The sequence below is a fragment of the Lampetra planeri genome, chromosome 37 (genome assembly GCF_965212315.1).
Source record: "Lampetra planeri chromosome 37, kcLamPlan1.2.h2, whole genome shotgun sequence".
In the NCBI taxonomy this organism is placed as follows: Eukaryota; Metazoa; Chordata; class Hyperoartia; order Petromyzontiformes; family Petromyzontidae; genus Lampetra; species Lampetra planeri.
Genome location: NC_136143.1, coordinates 2,016,461 through 2,031,551, shown reverse-complemented (window position 1 = coordinate 2,031,551; position 15,091 = coordinate 2,016,461). Strand labels below are relative to the sequence as shown.

The 15,091-nt window shown below is 45.9% G+C and overlaps 1 protein-coding gene and 1 long non-coding RNA gene across 2 annotated transcripts in view; one reads left to right on the top strand and one right to left on the bottom strand.

Moving 5' to 3' along the window:
- Positions 1-6,191, top strand: part of LHFPL7 (LHFPL tetraspan subfamily member 7) — a 64,551-nt gene extending 58,360 nt beyond the window's left edge. The window contains exon 4 of the mRNA XM_078611611.1: positions 3,874-6,191. Within this exon, the coding sequence (XP_078467737.1) occupies positions 3,874-4,103 (230 nt within the window). The 3' untranslated portion in view covers positions 4,104-6,191. The remainder of the gene's footprint in view (positions 1-3,873) is intronic.
- Positions 6,192-12,462: 6,271 nt separating this feature from the next.
- The window catches only part of LOC144730836 (uncharacterized), a 38,609-nt gene continuing 35,980 nt past the window's right edge, over positions 12,463-15,091 (bottom strand). The window contains exon 7 of the long non-coding RNA XR_013587863.1: positions 12,463-14,480. This is a non-coding gene — a long non-coding RNA (uncharacterized LOC144730836). The remainder of the gene's footprint in view (positions 14,481-15,091) is intronic.

Genomic DNA, 15,091 nt, shown 5'->3' with positions numbered 1-15,091 from the left:
TGGATTTGGGTCCCCATGGGGGGAAAGAGAACGAGAGAGAGAGAGAGACAGGGAGAGAGAGGGAGGATTGAGCAGAAGAGGATGGGGGGAAGGGGAGAGTCTCTGTTCACTGCCAGGTCTCATCAGGAGACAGTAACCTGTGGGTTATCAGCAGCCCTGCCTTACTCCCAGCTGCAAGCCTTGCCGGGAGTCGGGGGCGGTGGGGGCAATGGGGGACCTGGGCGCGGGGGGCGGGGCTTGAGGGACATCTGCCCGACGAGAAAATCTCGTGCCCCTGCGCCGCTATGCCACCACAGTCGGCATCCTGATTTATTTTGCAGTGCAGAATAAATGGCAATTGCAACATGAGACTTGGCGTCGCTCCAAATAGCTCTCTGCTCCATAAACAAAGACAAACTGATTTGCTGTCGTGACATTTTAAGTAATCGCACGCAACAACTTTTAATCCAACGAGGAGGCGCAAGACAACGCCACGTGCGTTTACTGTTCTGTTAGTTTTACGACATTCTATATATTTAGCGCTGCTGCTGCTGCGTCGTTCATTATACACGCTTACAAAATCTGACAGTGACACGGTCAGCACGCACCCACAGACATGGCGATGGTCACAAATTCTGCGCGCTTAGGGGCCATCCATTTAGTACGTACGAAAAAAATCTATCAAATTTTTACCGCCCTCCATGTACGCACGCGTACTTTTTACACCCCCCCCCCCCACCTGCCCATGTACACATATCAATCTCATATTTTGGTACTGGCAAAGGAGGTTCCATGATGTAGCTGCTCACCCCGAGCTCTCATTACTTTGATAGTGTTCTGTCTTTGGGCTGTACGCCTTTTGGCGTCTTCTGGTCTAACACCGTTTGAGACGAGGCTCTAAAGAAAGCTGGTGTGGACCAATCAGTTTCAAAGACAATGCCAATATATTATCAGAGTATGTTTTTGTCTGCATTCTGACCACAAGCATTGTGGTTAATGCAGACATGATTCCTCGTAAAAGGTTTGGTGTTTTAACATCTGAACACCTGTTTTGTTGCCAGAAAAAAAGAGGAAAACCTATTCTCAGATGAATAATATTAACGTGTTTAAGCAAACAGTCCACCGCCGGACTATCTAACTCAGTTGAAGGCCAATGTAGACACATTATTATCGAGGTTTCACCCCCCCCCCCCCCATTGCCTATGCGTACGCACACTGTCAGTAGACCCCTCATACGCAAGCAACGCATTTGGGTTAACCTCTCCTCCCCCCTCCATGCGTACGTACTAAATGGATGGCCCCTTATTAAATCCACGACTCGCTTTTGAAGGGTTCTCAGCGCACGCACTTGCACAGTCCCGTTTGTCAATCCACCGTTGGATGAGGGCCTCCCCATGCCGTGGATCGTTTGACCATACTTCACCCCACGCTGGTCTCTGCGGGTTGTTTTAAGGTGGGGGGGGGGCATAGTGCACGTTTACAACATATAACACCTCTTATGCACGGCGGTCACCAATCTGAGTACGATTCCAGGCTCAAACCCCGCTTTAGTTTCTGAGATGTGATGAGATCGGACGCGTTGCGGGTGATTTGGGTCATAGGCGAGTCTCAGTACATATTGCCGATTAATAATTCAATGCATCTTTAAGTTGACATTAATGGCTGTAACGTCGGTTGGTTAATTATTAATGGGGCCCGATGCAGTTTCAATGAGCAACAGTTACGTGTCGCGTTTGAAGGTGCATCAGTGACGATGCATTGCTATTCAGGTGAGCTCCGCATTCACCTTACACATTCTGCATGGCGTTGGAAACCTTTATACTGCCAGATTTTACATAATTGTTTATCGATTGCCTCCTACTCTCCAATGTAATTTCTCAATTACTCCATTGGGTTGCCATTAGATAAACTTCTGTTTACCTGACATTTCCAGTTGGGGGTTTTATTTTTAATGTTCAGTCTTGCCGCTCCCTTGCTGGGCTAATCAAGCCGTCTGCCCCACCGCTTGTTGGCACTCGAATCTTTGCTGCGCTCCTGAGCCAAGTGACCGGGCCAACTGGAAGTTCAATAGAAGACAAATATTCGGAAGCGCCACCATCATCTCTGCAGTCCAGCAGGTGAAGCTAGGAGCCATCTCTCCACGCCACGCGCTACCCGGGCGAACTGTGATACGATGTCACATGGCCAGGCGGGGAGTGCGTTTGCCGCTTGTTGTAGAGGTTATCGGTTCGAGGCGAGCGGGCAACCCTTATTAATAATACTGCGGCTGTGTGTGTGTGCATCAACCGCAAAATACTAAGCGCCGTCTTCATCACAGTCAACGGTGAAGATGCCGTGATTTGAGAAGAGTCGTAGGCCGTGCGTACGGGCGTCAGGGTACACATTTGCCAGAGTGTAGAATTACTCAGCGGTTACCTAATGGGGTAAACTCACATAGCAACATCGGCCGGGACTGTGAAACTCCTGTAGAATAAAAATCCGTCTGTGACACATTCGGCATTCGTGCTATATCAATGTCAAATGTACGAATGCTTTAATTTTGCAGTTCGTTATTTTTAAAAGAACATGATTGTTCTTGGGCATCACTGGGAATCTGCCCATTACTACTACCGCACGTTATTATTAGCATCAAGCAATGTGATTTTAGAATGCAGGCGTGATGGTGCCTCCACCATATAACCCTGGAGGGCATGACAGATTACGCAGGTTTCGTGAGTGAGCCTTATAATTCTTACGGCTGCAAGTCGGTGGTCGCAGGTACAGTAGAACAAATAGGTCGCTAACCTACCTAACGTACATGTTTTAGTGCAATATGCTTGGACTTTCTCAATGCATGGGGTTTCTCAATATACTTCATCCAACATGAAATACTGAGCAAGGAATGGCCCATTGTAGCCGATTCGAGACTCTTATTAAATGGATCATAACACTCAGGGCTAAATGTTACAATTCTTTGACGTAACACAAATCTTTAGAAACGGCAGCCTCAGGAGCATCAACTTTAATGTTCTACATGATCAATACAACACGTTTATGCGACTCAGGCCGTGATTTACAGCGTTCCCCTAATGGGCGTCATCTTAATGTTCCCTCGTTGGCTTTGAGTTAGTGGACGAGACGCGACATGCGGGGAATAATCTCAGCCTCATATTTACTTAGGCTCCAAGCAATCCCTTAAATTATCATATATTCCCTGCAGGAGCAGGAAAACATATTAAACAAACTGTCAGCACATCAGCACACTGGGCTGTCACGGCTCTTCCTTGGATGTTTGCGATCACATACGGTGGTGTGGTCGTGATTAAAAGAAATGTTCAAAAAACACAGCAGCGTGCTCTGTCGGAACGTGCCGGCATGCTGTTTCGCAGCAATAATTTAAATGTAATTGTCCCGTCTCAAACTGAAAATGTTTGGTCTTTTTGGAATCTCTCTCTTCAATTCGATCCCAAATGTTGCTATCGGCACCATGTCTCCAGACGCGAAGCGTCCGTTCTGATCTCTTGCAGAGCAAGGTAACCTTTCACATTTGAGAGGTTTTCTCCTGGCATGGCCAGACGATATCAGTCTGCGTTCCCCAAGTACTCCTATTAATGTGTGTTTCCGTCTTCGAATTCTCCCTGTCTTAATTTCGTATCCTGTATAACCTCGTTTACTAGAATGTGGCTAAAAAAACTTGTGTTTGAATTCAGCGCAATCTCTTTTGGGGAAATTTCCCACCAATGCCCGCATTCCACAAACAAGTATGAAAGCAAACTCGGCATGAATCGGCCTCAGAGGCTTGCGCTGCCAGAGGTGCGTACAACACAGGAGTGTTTCGATGAATGCTACGCTTTCCTAACGCTCTCACATTGCCATGTCATCACCCCCCCCCCCCCCCCTTGTTTCTCGTGCCAGTGATCATCATGGGGGCTGGCCTGCTCGTGTTTCCGCTGGGCTTGGGCAGCCCATTTGCCCGGCAGCAGTGCGGAGACTCGGCGCCCTTCTGGGCTGGCGACTGCCAGCTCGCGTGGGGCTACACGCTGGCCATCGTTGGCGTGCTCCTGGCGGCCTTCCTACCGTACTTCGCCCGCTATGTGCCCCGGGACCCGTCCCCTTACCCAACTCCCATACCCACCAGTCTGTGAGATGCACGCACGCGGCTTACGTGCCCGTGAATGGAACCCCAGGATGATCACCCGCACACACAGCGATCCCCCGTGCAGCCCACGCAGACTGTTGGAGCAAGTGCTGTACCAATGAAGGCCGGCACGTCACGAATGGAGGTGATGTGGCCAGAACGACGCCCGACCGCCACTGCGGAGACGGGACCGGTTCAGACATTCGTCACTAATGTTGGCCGTGAACACGACTGAACTTGGGTCGCAGGGCAGTGTGCCATCCAATTCACTCCGCGCCCCACACATACACAACAGCCACCATTCACCACTAACTGGCGGTGACATCATCACTGCTTGTGCCAGGCTAGGTGAACTTTGAGGCCACGTAAATGGTCAAGTGTCGAAGGCTCGCAGACAACAACAGTTCACGGGACAGACCCAGGTGCTATGGGTTAACTGACTCAGATGACTGGCAGATGCACTGCCTGTGCTCTCGACTGTGGCACAGTTGACACACATATACAAACACATTCATACGTATACAACATGTACCCGCATGTTGTATATGCGGGTGGGAGTGTGATGCAAAATGAGTGAAATATGAACTCATGGCGAGCACAAATCTCAACCATGGTCCATATCACATCAATCAGTATGGCTCACACTTAAGTACAACGAATTCCAGCTCTTTCTTGATATCCTTTAACCATGCTCAATATACATTGCAGCTGTTTCAATTTGATAACGGTTCAATACCATGGATGCTGACACTATTACAACAAAAAACTTCCGACTACGTCTACATAAGACAAGTCAACCACACAACACGGTTAGGTGACATGTCAAAACGAGATCAATGCATCCGTCTGTGTGTAGGGCTGAAGATAGCTGATTACAAAAGCTGCAAAAAGGGGACATCTAATGGCTGCGCGGAATTGATTGCACACCCCCTGCCGCCTTTTGAAGAGACAAAATCAAAAACTGCCGTCCGCGGAGTGAGCATTTCATTGTTGCTATCCTGCCACAAAGCTCGCCGGCTGACAGGAGCAACGAACTCTTAACAACTGCGCTCTAATAATGACAAACGTTGCGAGCTTTAAGGTGAATGAGCAACAACGCAGCATGTCATAAAAAACACATCCACACAATGACAACGCAGCATGTCATAAAAAAGCATCCACACAATGACAACGCAGCGATGGAGCCCAGCAGGTTTCGGCAGCGAAGTCTGCGGTTCTTGACGAAGGATTATAACGTAGAGCAAGAGATGCACTGTACATGCGCGTCTGTGTGTGTGGGCGTGTGCCATGTATTCATTATCTGTTTTGTCATGATCGCACAGCTGCGATACATCTCATTTTCAGCTGCGGCCCTGCTGATGGCACAGGGTCGTGTGATGTTACGCAGGGCAGGCAGTCCGTATTTGTAGGCGCGCAAGACAAGCTGTTAACACAGCTGATGTGCCATATCAGTAAATATAACATGACACAAAAGGTATTCACAAAAAAAAGGTATTTCCAGATGCAAAATACTTCAGGTCACTCGAGTAATATAATCGTACATTGTAAATGTCATGTTTAATCACCAAGATATATCAAAATTACTATTTAAAATAAACAGCGTTACATTATTTGACAGTATAGAGATACACTGAACAGGCAGGTTTTTTTTGTTTTAACTCCAATGTCATTCTATGCCACTTAAAATTAACAGACAAAAAGGGTTTATGAAAAAAAAGTTGCCATCCATCAACATAATATGAAAGGTCGCCAATTTGAATATCCGCCGTACCGGAACAAATGAGGCATGGGTAGGGAGAAGTCACTATGTAATCGCTCGCGTGACATTCAAAAGTAGAAACACACAAGAGTCTCGAAGACGTAAAAAAGATGTGACTGGCAGCAGTGCTGTAAGCACGTGACATTCTGACACTCGAACAGCGAGCAGGTCCTTCAACAAGCTTCCATTCCAACCCACACGTGGATACGAAACAGACTGCTCGTGCACGTTGAACCATTGAATGCTGAGTGTTTCGAGGAGTCTGGTAACAACTTTGATCTTAATAACAATTAAAGGCTGTTTACCACAGATGAATAAAAATGTACCATTTTAGTCAAACTTGTTTTTTGAATCTTTCACAACGGTTTGTCTTCTTGTAAAGTTTGCATGGTATATTAAGCTTATTGTGAAAAATGACACGACAATTTATACTTACCCCTATCAACTCAGTAACGTGATCTGCGTATTTGTTTAAAATCACTATTGTACGATTGGGCCTAATGAACTTTTCCCAGGTATTACTGAACTTAGAAAAGAGTGCCGTGTTTGTAATGTGAATCGCTGCACAGTTAGTTTTTATTGGCGTCGTAACAATTTATCAATTAGGGTGAAGTTTCATTATTTTTTATGGGCAATTTGAAATTCAAGTTTCATTATTCGTTCGTCACATGCAAAATAGGATTTTTTAATGCATGCAACGTGCTATATTTGACACTATACCAACCAAACCCTATTCATGTCTCTTGGATTAAGAAAACCCCGTTAAATTCACATTTTGTTCTCAAAATCTGAAATTTGATGGCCGTGCAGACGGTGTCACTGTGATTATCGCCGACTCGAAGAAATGCACCAAGAATTGTTGAATACATAATGTACAGTTTTATTGCGTCGCTGAATTTCAACAAAAATGGAGGGGTTCTATTTTCAAGAATATTTGTTGAGATTAAAGATCACAGGAAACTTTGGAAAGTGATATTCTGACTTAAGGGAGTTTCCAAGTCTGACTACTGAACTGAATGGTTGTGGTACTACAAGTGGAGATTTAATTTTTAAAGAATGGCAACGTGAAATTTTCATTTTGATTCTACTGCTACCGGTTATCAATATTGTTATAATCAAATGTGCAGTATATTTCTTTCACCGCATTTTTACTTTGTAGTTATAAGCCATTTCCATGCACATGCCCTCAAACAATTCTGCAAAAAAAAACTTTTTTGGAAATATTTTTTACAATGTATTTAAACATCGTTGCAATGAACTAATTGATGGGTTAATTACTTTTTAACCGTTTTGTTTGATACGTAATTGTGACTGTGTGCACACCATAACAGAATGAAACGGCATGTGGGGATGAATTGGGATTAGTAATGAATATGTTCATACTCAGAATTCGAAATCTCTGTTTGTAGTAATGAAGAAGGTGCTTTACAGTTCTGTAATGGTATAACCTTAAAAATGAGGGCCACAAAAATTAAATGCATTAATCTAACTCACATTTATGTGCTGTGTATTAGAATGAGATCCATTAGTATGTTAATTAAACGTGCACTGTAGGCTCATTTGGGTCAGTCACAATCCAATTTATTTTACAATAACATGTCGTATGGTGACTTTACCTGGTGTATAACTTTGGCATGTCAATTTCACTAAATCCCATGAAAACAAATATGTTACACTTGTCTGTATTTTAATGTGTGTAGAACTACCTTCCTCAATCGAGAATTGCTATCCCTGGATTTTTATTCACGCAGATGCTATGAAATTGTTCCATGATTATGGATATTTATATGGAAATTGAATTGTGAGTAAAATATTGTTAATACAGATGATGTTGAGCTGAGCTGAACTCAATCATTTACTACACAACAGGTTGGAATTACATGTTTCACATTAATACCTGGTTTGAATGCCGAGGCAACACGCTGCGGATTGCCTAGACCCGTGTGTGCCTATGATTGTGTGTGCTGGCGGAACGCAAGCTCTGTTGCTGTGGGAGGCCTGGCCCTGGGTGTGCCTGTGTCTGTGTATATGTGCGAATCTTGGCGGAGCTTACATCCTGTGGCTGTGGGATGTCTGGCCTCTTTTGCGCCTGTGTCTGTTCGCGTGTGCTGGTGGAGCGGGAGCCCTACGGCTGTGGGATGCCTGGCTCTGGGTGCGTCTGCGTCTAGGTATGTGTGTGTGAATCCTGGCGGACCCTGGTTCCTGCTGTTACGGGATGCCTGGCCTCGGTTGTGCCCGTGTCTATGCGTGTGTGTGTGTGTGTGTTGGCGGGACGCAGGTCCCGCTGCTGCGGTATGACTGGCTCTAAGTGCGTCTGCTCACGTGGAATGCTTGCTTCTGGGTGTGTATAGGCATGTACATGTGTTGGTGTTGTGCTGTCACTTGGTGGTGCCCCAGCCTTGCCAGGTCGTGACTTTGCTGTTCTGTTCTGCTCTACCACCGACTGCTATTCATGTGGGTGGTAATGCCCTGAGAGGGCTAGTCATTTGTACTGGCAAGATCCTGTCTTAACCGTGTGAAACTACTTTCTATCTCACATCACTATCTTCAGCCCTCATCAAATCCTCCACCATTCCATATCACAACCTCGCGCCCTTTGCCTCAAATGTTGTTACTTTAACGATTAACATTATCACTACCCCTCCAATACCCTCAATCATTATCACCCTTCACCATCTCAAAAACGGACTGTGCAAAGAGGCGCTTACATCTGGTTGGTGTGCATCCTAGCCCTGGTCCCTGCGTTTTCCAGTTCATTCCACGAGCAACCTCGATGGCGCTCCATAGTCCCCCACTTACCACGCGACTCCATGCCACCACCTTCACCACCTTCATCGAACTTGGTCTCGTACGTGGCTCTTACCACCATCATCACTGCCGTCGTGGTTGCAGGGGCGGCAGGGGGCACACCACTCGGCCACCTCGCGTTCCCCTGCACAACCCACCCACACCGTCCCCTGCCTCTCGCAGTCGTCGCACTCTCCCGATTGCGCTCTAATCGCACACCCTGTGCACCTCCCCCCCCCCCCCCCCGAATCACTCCACCACGTGTGAGTATTCAAAATCTATATATATCCCTATGTTCTGTTCATCTATTCATACCGGCTCTACTGGTCAAAAGTTTACTAGGCGCCGCCATTCGGCCCCCATCCAATCTTATTCATCTCTCTCCCCCAACAATGCCCACCCCCCCCAAAAATGTTGATCAGCCCCCAATTCCTTTAATTCTAAATTCGCCATCAAAATTGCTCTATGGAACGCACGTTCTGTCTGCAATAAACCAGCATCTACCCTGGACACTTTCCTTTCACCTCGACATCCTCGTCCTAATTCAAACTTGGATATCACCCCTCAACACAGTAACCCTTGCAGGCCTCTCTTCCACTACCTCCGCCTTCGTACACACCCCCACTGCTGGCAAGGGTGGTGGTGTCGGTCTCATATCACTTTCTTCTTGGACTCCTGCCCCTGTGCGACTCTCAACCATCCTTGTCCCTTATTTTTAAATCCAACTTTCTTCCTTTTCCTCCCCTTACCCTCTTACTCTTCTTATTCTTTACGGACCCCCTCGCCCCCAGCACTTTTCTATGACCACCTTGAGTGCCTTCTCTATTCTTTCCTTCCTCTACCCCATCCTTTCTTTTTATTAGGTGACTTCAACCTCCAACTTGACAGTCCCGCTATTGTCTCTTCCTTTCTCTCCTTAATTTCTTTGGCCTGGATTTGCTCCCTTTGCCCCCTACCCATGCATCTGGCAGTACCGAGAACTAGTCTTTATCTCAGACTACAAAGCAGCATCTTTCTCCTCAGACCCTCGCCCTCCCTCTGATCACTCTGTCCTCTCAGTCACAATTTCCTTGCCTCCTCAGCTCCCTCTCTTCTTGCTCCCCACCCTATCCTGGGCCATACCCATCGCTCCCTTGACGTCAGCTCACTGACAAACCTCACATCCTCCCTGCATCCCTCTATTACCAACTTCTCACCCTTCATCTTGATGCAGCTTCTTCTGCTCTCCTCTTTGCATTATCATCCTCCATCAACCACCAAGCTCCCCTTCATCTTCGCTCTCCATCGTCCAACCCCCCCCCCCCCCCCCCCCAATAATGGATTACTCTTTTCCTGAGGGCTGACCATCGCTCTGTGCGCAAATCCGAGAGGTCTAAATCCTCTCCTTCACCTAAAACCTTATCATCTCATCGCTCTCTCCTTACTAAGTTCTTGGCTACCTTAGTAATGACTAGGCAAGAGTACTATCTCAGCCTTATTTCTTCTCTTGCTCGTCATCCACGTGAACTTTTCTCTACTCTGAAAAACCTTCTCTGTCTACCTGCTCGAGTGCATTTTCCCATCACCTACATGCCCTCTGCTTTCGAACTTGCTCTCCATTTCATCACAAAAATTGAGCTCATTCGCACAACCATCCTCCCTGGTTCCTCCGTTACCCCGCAATTCCCTCCCTCTTCTTCACAATCACCATCGCCCGCTTCCTTCTTCACCGTCCCTCCCCACCAACATCTGTAGCTGAACTGTCAACTATCATCTGCAAAGCCCACCCAACATCCTCTCCTCTCGACCCCATTCCCACCTCTCTTATAACTCCTCTCCTCCATCTTCTTCTTCCTTACCTGGTCTCACTATTTAACTCCTCGCTTGCAACTGGCGTTTTCCTACAAGCTTCAAATCAGCCACTATTAATCCTGTTCTCAAAAAACCCTCTCTCGACCCAACCATCCCAGCAAACTATCGCCCTATTCTCATTCTTACCTATTTCTCTAAGGTCCTCAAACGTCTCATTCATACTCGGCTCACTGATTTCATCTCTTCAAATTCTCTCTATCACAATTCAAATTGGGTTTCCACCCTGCTTCAATCAACTGAGACTGTCCTTTTCGCTGTAAAAAAACACCTAACTCTGCTCATGCCGGCCTTTCTTGAAATCTCGTTCTCTGAGACCTCTCTGCAGCCTTTGACACCCTCGGTCATTCCACTCTCCTCGCCACCCTCCCTGGTCTCGGCCTCGACAGTTCACCTCTTTCCTGTGTTGAATCATACCTCACTTCTCGCACTGCGTCAGTCCTGTTTAATCATTCTACTTCCCCTCTTTCTCATTTCACTGTCGGTGTTCCCCAGGGTTCGGTTCTTGGCCCCCTGCTGTTTTCCGTCGACATCTCACCCCTTGAAGCCATCATTTCAGAATTTCGTTTTCACAAGCACTTCTTCGCGGACAACATCAGCTTATTTTTTATTTTCCCATCTTTCACTTCAAATCTCGCTCTACGTATTTCTGAATGCCTCACTGCGGTCCAATTATGGTTGGCACTACATCTCCTCTCCCCCAATCCCTCCAGGACCGACATATTTTTTTCCTGCTTCCCGCTCCCCTCACATCAATCCCACTATTTCATTTCCCCCCTTTTCCCTCATTCCTGTCCCCTTTGCTCGAAATCTTGGGGTCACATTTGATCCCTTGCTCTCCTTCACCAAGCATATCTCCACCGCATCCCATATGTGCTGCTTTCATCTCTTCAACATCCTGAAAATTTGCCCCCGTATCTCAATTTCCGCTGCCAAAATACTCATCTATTCCCTCATCTTTTCTCATCTCTACTACTGTAATTCCCTTCTTATTGGTCACCTGCCTACTCTTTAGCTCCCCTCAAGCAAATTCAAAACGCTTCGACCCGGATTATTTTCATCTTCCACATTATATTCATTCCTCTGCTCTCCTTGTCCAACTCCATTGGCTCCCGTCTACTACCGCTGTTTATTTAAAAATCCTCACTCTTGTTTACAAATCGCTCCATGGTTCTGCCCCACCCTATCTCACTTCTCTTATTTCTTACAATGTCCCATATAGTCCCCTGCGTTCACAATCTCTGTTAGCCCCAATACGCCCCCCTCCCTGTGCTCAGTCACGTTTCTGCTCCTTTTCTCTCCTGTCTCTCCTCTATTGGAATAAAACTCCCAATTCACATCAAATAGGCAACTTCACTCACAATGTTTCGTTCCTCCCTTAAGACTCATCTTTTTCAATAGCCTATCCCTCTAATACTTCCTATCCACATCCTTAAAACCTTAACTATCCTCGACTTTCGCCATCCTCACCTCACTCCTCCCTTTCCCTATCATCACCCTTCCTTGCCATCCCTTCCCCTCCACAACACTCAAACTATATCCCATTTCCCCATCAGCCAATATTAATGTACAATTTACAATTCTTATAAAGCGCTTTGAGGAAATCGCTAAAAAAAATCCAAAATAAGATAAATGACATCACAAGTTAGCCCTTGTGGTGGAGTTCAGAATCTAAATCTCAGTATCCATTTTAATTTGTTCAAATCTATTTTGTTTCACCAGGTGATAACTCAAGAGACTAGGATAGTCTCATTTGTAAGAGTGACCTGGGGCAAGTCTGCCAGTAAGGGGGAGATGATTGATAAGTATAATCCAAATTTAGAAATTTGGCAAATTTGCATCATGTAAGTTACATTTTATCCTGTGGCATCCTGTGAAAGAAGCAAAATCGAAGTGAACATTTACCTACACTTATAATACGGTAATAAACGATTTCAAACACATGTAGTATTTGGACAACTTGTTTAATTTTCAGTGAATAATACATTAACGTAACACCACAACTAACACATATAATCTGCTATTAAAATGTACCAACGTTAACACTTAGGACTTGCAATATGCAGTTATACACAAAAGGGAACCTTTTTAACAAATCAATGCACATTGTCAAACTTTAATGAGTCTGGGAATTATTTGTATGCAGACTGACTCTATTACCCCATTAGCTCAGCACATAACTTTCCATTATTTCGATTTAGGGCTTATGTGCTGTCTTTACAAGTAGTGAACTCCCACACAGAGCTGAATATTGGGAGACATTTAAGTGTGCTATTCATGTATAAGATTAACTTTGTTCTATATATACGAGCCAGCCGGAGTGCTATTGGGTGAAATGCAAGTTCAGCTCCGCAAGCGCTATTTTACAGAGTAAGAAGGGGGAGGTTGAGGGGAATCCACCAATAGCAATCTCCACCTGTGGCCAGCGCCAACCAATCATATGCTGTGAACTGCCTCACATTAGCTGCTAGCATCAGTTAAAAGGTAAACGTGCAGCCCTGCACATTGCTTGCTCATCCCAGTGTTGGCGGGAAGGCCTCCAACTAGAGTGAACTCTTCAGCATAGCTGGCCTTACTCTTCCACACTGACCAGATGTGAGCGTACCCACACTTCACCTAACTGCACACGACCTGCCAATTGACTGTGGTGTACCCATTTATACTCGGGTGGCCAGATGGGGGATTTGATCAATGTCCTCATTGTTAACTAAACTGGCGATCTTTGCATTGCAAGTCCAGTGTTTTAAATATTTAACTATGACCTAGCTTAGCCCATTTTGGCTTAATCTTCCATGCGGTCTGTGGCAGAATTGGGTTCATTTTGCAAAGAAAATCAGCTGCCATGCTGTCAAAACGGGGCGGAAAGGCAGGAGGAAACACTTCACGAATAATACTCAAAGACCTATAATTAACTCAAGCTGAAAATAAATATTATAAACGCTGAGCAATTTGATGGATTTTTTTTAAAGGATGGTTATAGATGTTTGGCATGCTTGCCTGATTTAGCAAAATGAGTTTTAGCAGAATTTTAAATTATACCAGAAAGTACATCCCACATGCCTACCTGACATAGATCTAGGTATGGTACCATCTGCAAGAGTAGCCCATATTGTGTCAGTCTGGAATAAAATTAATCGCCATATTAACCACATACTTCAACATTCCTACGCAAGGGTTGTTATTTACCTTTATGCCCGATGCGGCTGATAGCAGTGTTACATAGAACAAAACATAACCAATTTAACAACCAAACTTATCATGCTCATACGCGATGAAGATGCCTACAAATGACACACCATGCTTATGGAAGATTCACTTACAAATTTTGCCCATTTGTTGCAAAGTGGTTAGAATCACTCGACAATGAACTTTGCAAGGATGACGGAGAGTGTGAGGGTTTGGTATTGTAGAGATGCTGCAAGTGCAGATGGTAGTGTTGCCAACTCTGAGGTATAAAACACTGGCACATATCGTGGGAAGAACAGCTCAATTCCGCAAGAGGGGAGAACTAAATATAGATGCTGGTGTATTATCATGCAATTGACAAACACGTGGAATATTAATGTCCCGGGAAAACCTATAGAATGCTCCTAACAGCTACCTCAATAAAACTAAACGAAACAATTTCTATTTTACCAGGTAAGGACCACTGAGCTATATAGTCATTTTTCAGAAGTTCAACAAAGTAGGTTATCACATGGAACTTTATAGCAGCCAAATACTCTAAAGGCATAAGAAGACGTCTTAGTGAAAACCAGAAGTAGCACTCATATTGCGGATGGGTGGTGGAGGTGCAGATTACGGCTCATGTAATTTAGCTACAAACAGCTGCATGGTGTAGTCAGAAACACCGACCAGTGTTAGGTAGGTGTCTTTTTCTATTGCTGAGGCCGGGCGTAAGGAGAAACACTGGAACACCTCCCGCTGCTGGTCAAAGCGGCCCACACACCGGTGCAGCAAGCCTCGTGTCAGCCGGGGCAGCTCGCGGTCCTGCCACAGTAAACATATCACGCGTTGTTTATTTTAAAAATACATTCAGGTGCACTGGATGGCTAGTGAGGAAACATTTCAACCTCTGAATATTGCCTGCCATGACATATGTGTAGTGAGTCCAACTGAGTCGCAGACGTTGTTCCTTGTAGAAGCAACACAGTGATTTATAACACCATCACACAAAGGGGTAAACTGCCCCTTTGCCAGATACAACCTAGGGTGGTGACCACCAGGCTAACTACACTATCCAGGGGAGTTACTGCTACGAAGGGTCGGACCCTCACTCGGGTCTCCGACCACGTGGTCCCTCGTAGGATGAAGCGCTTCCAGCTTGAGACGCAGAGCTTCAAGCTTGTAGAACGAAGAGACCCCGGTCCCTCTCAGGGACCTGCCATATATCCCTCTCCGGTCGGGGCCGCTCCGCCCTCGGCCCCGCCCGCCTTGTTGAACATTCTCGTTCCCTCTGGATCCTTCTCAAGAGCTCTCTCAGGACACGTGATCACCCACTAGTCCCCACCACCTGGGGCTCCCTGTGTGGACATTCGGGATCACGTGTCTACAGGTCAACCAGAGTACCACGGCCTGGGGCAACCCTGCCCCTGGGCTGA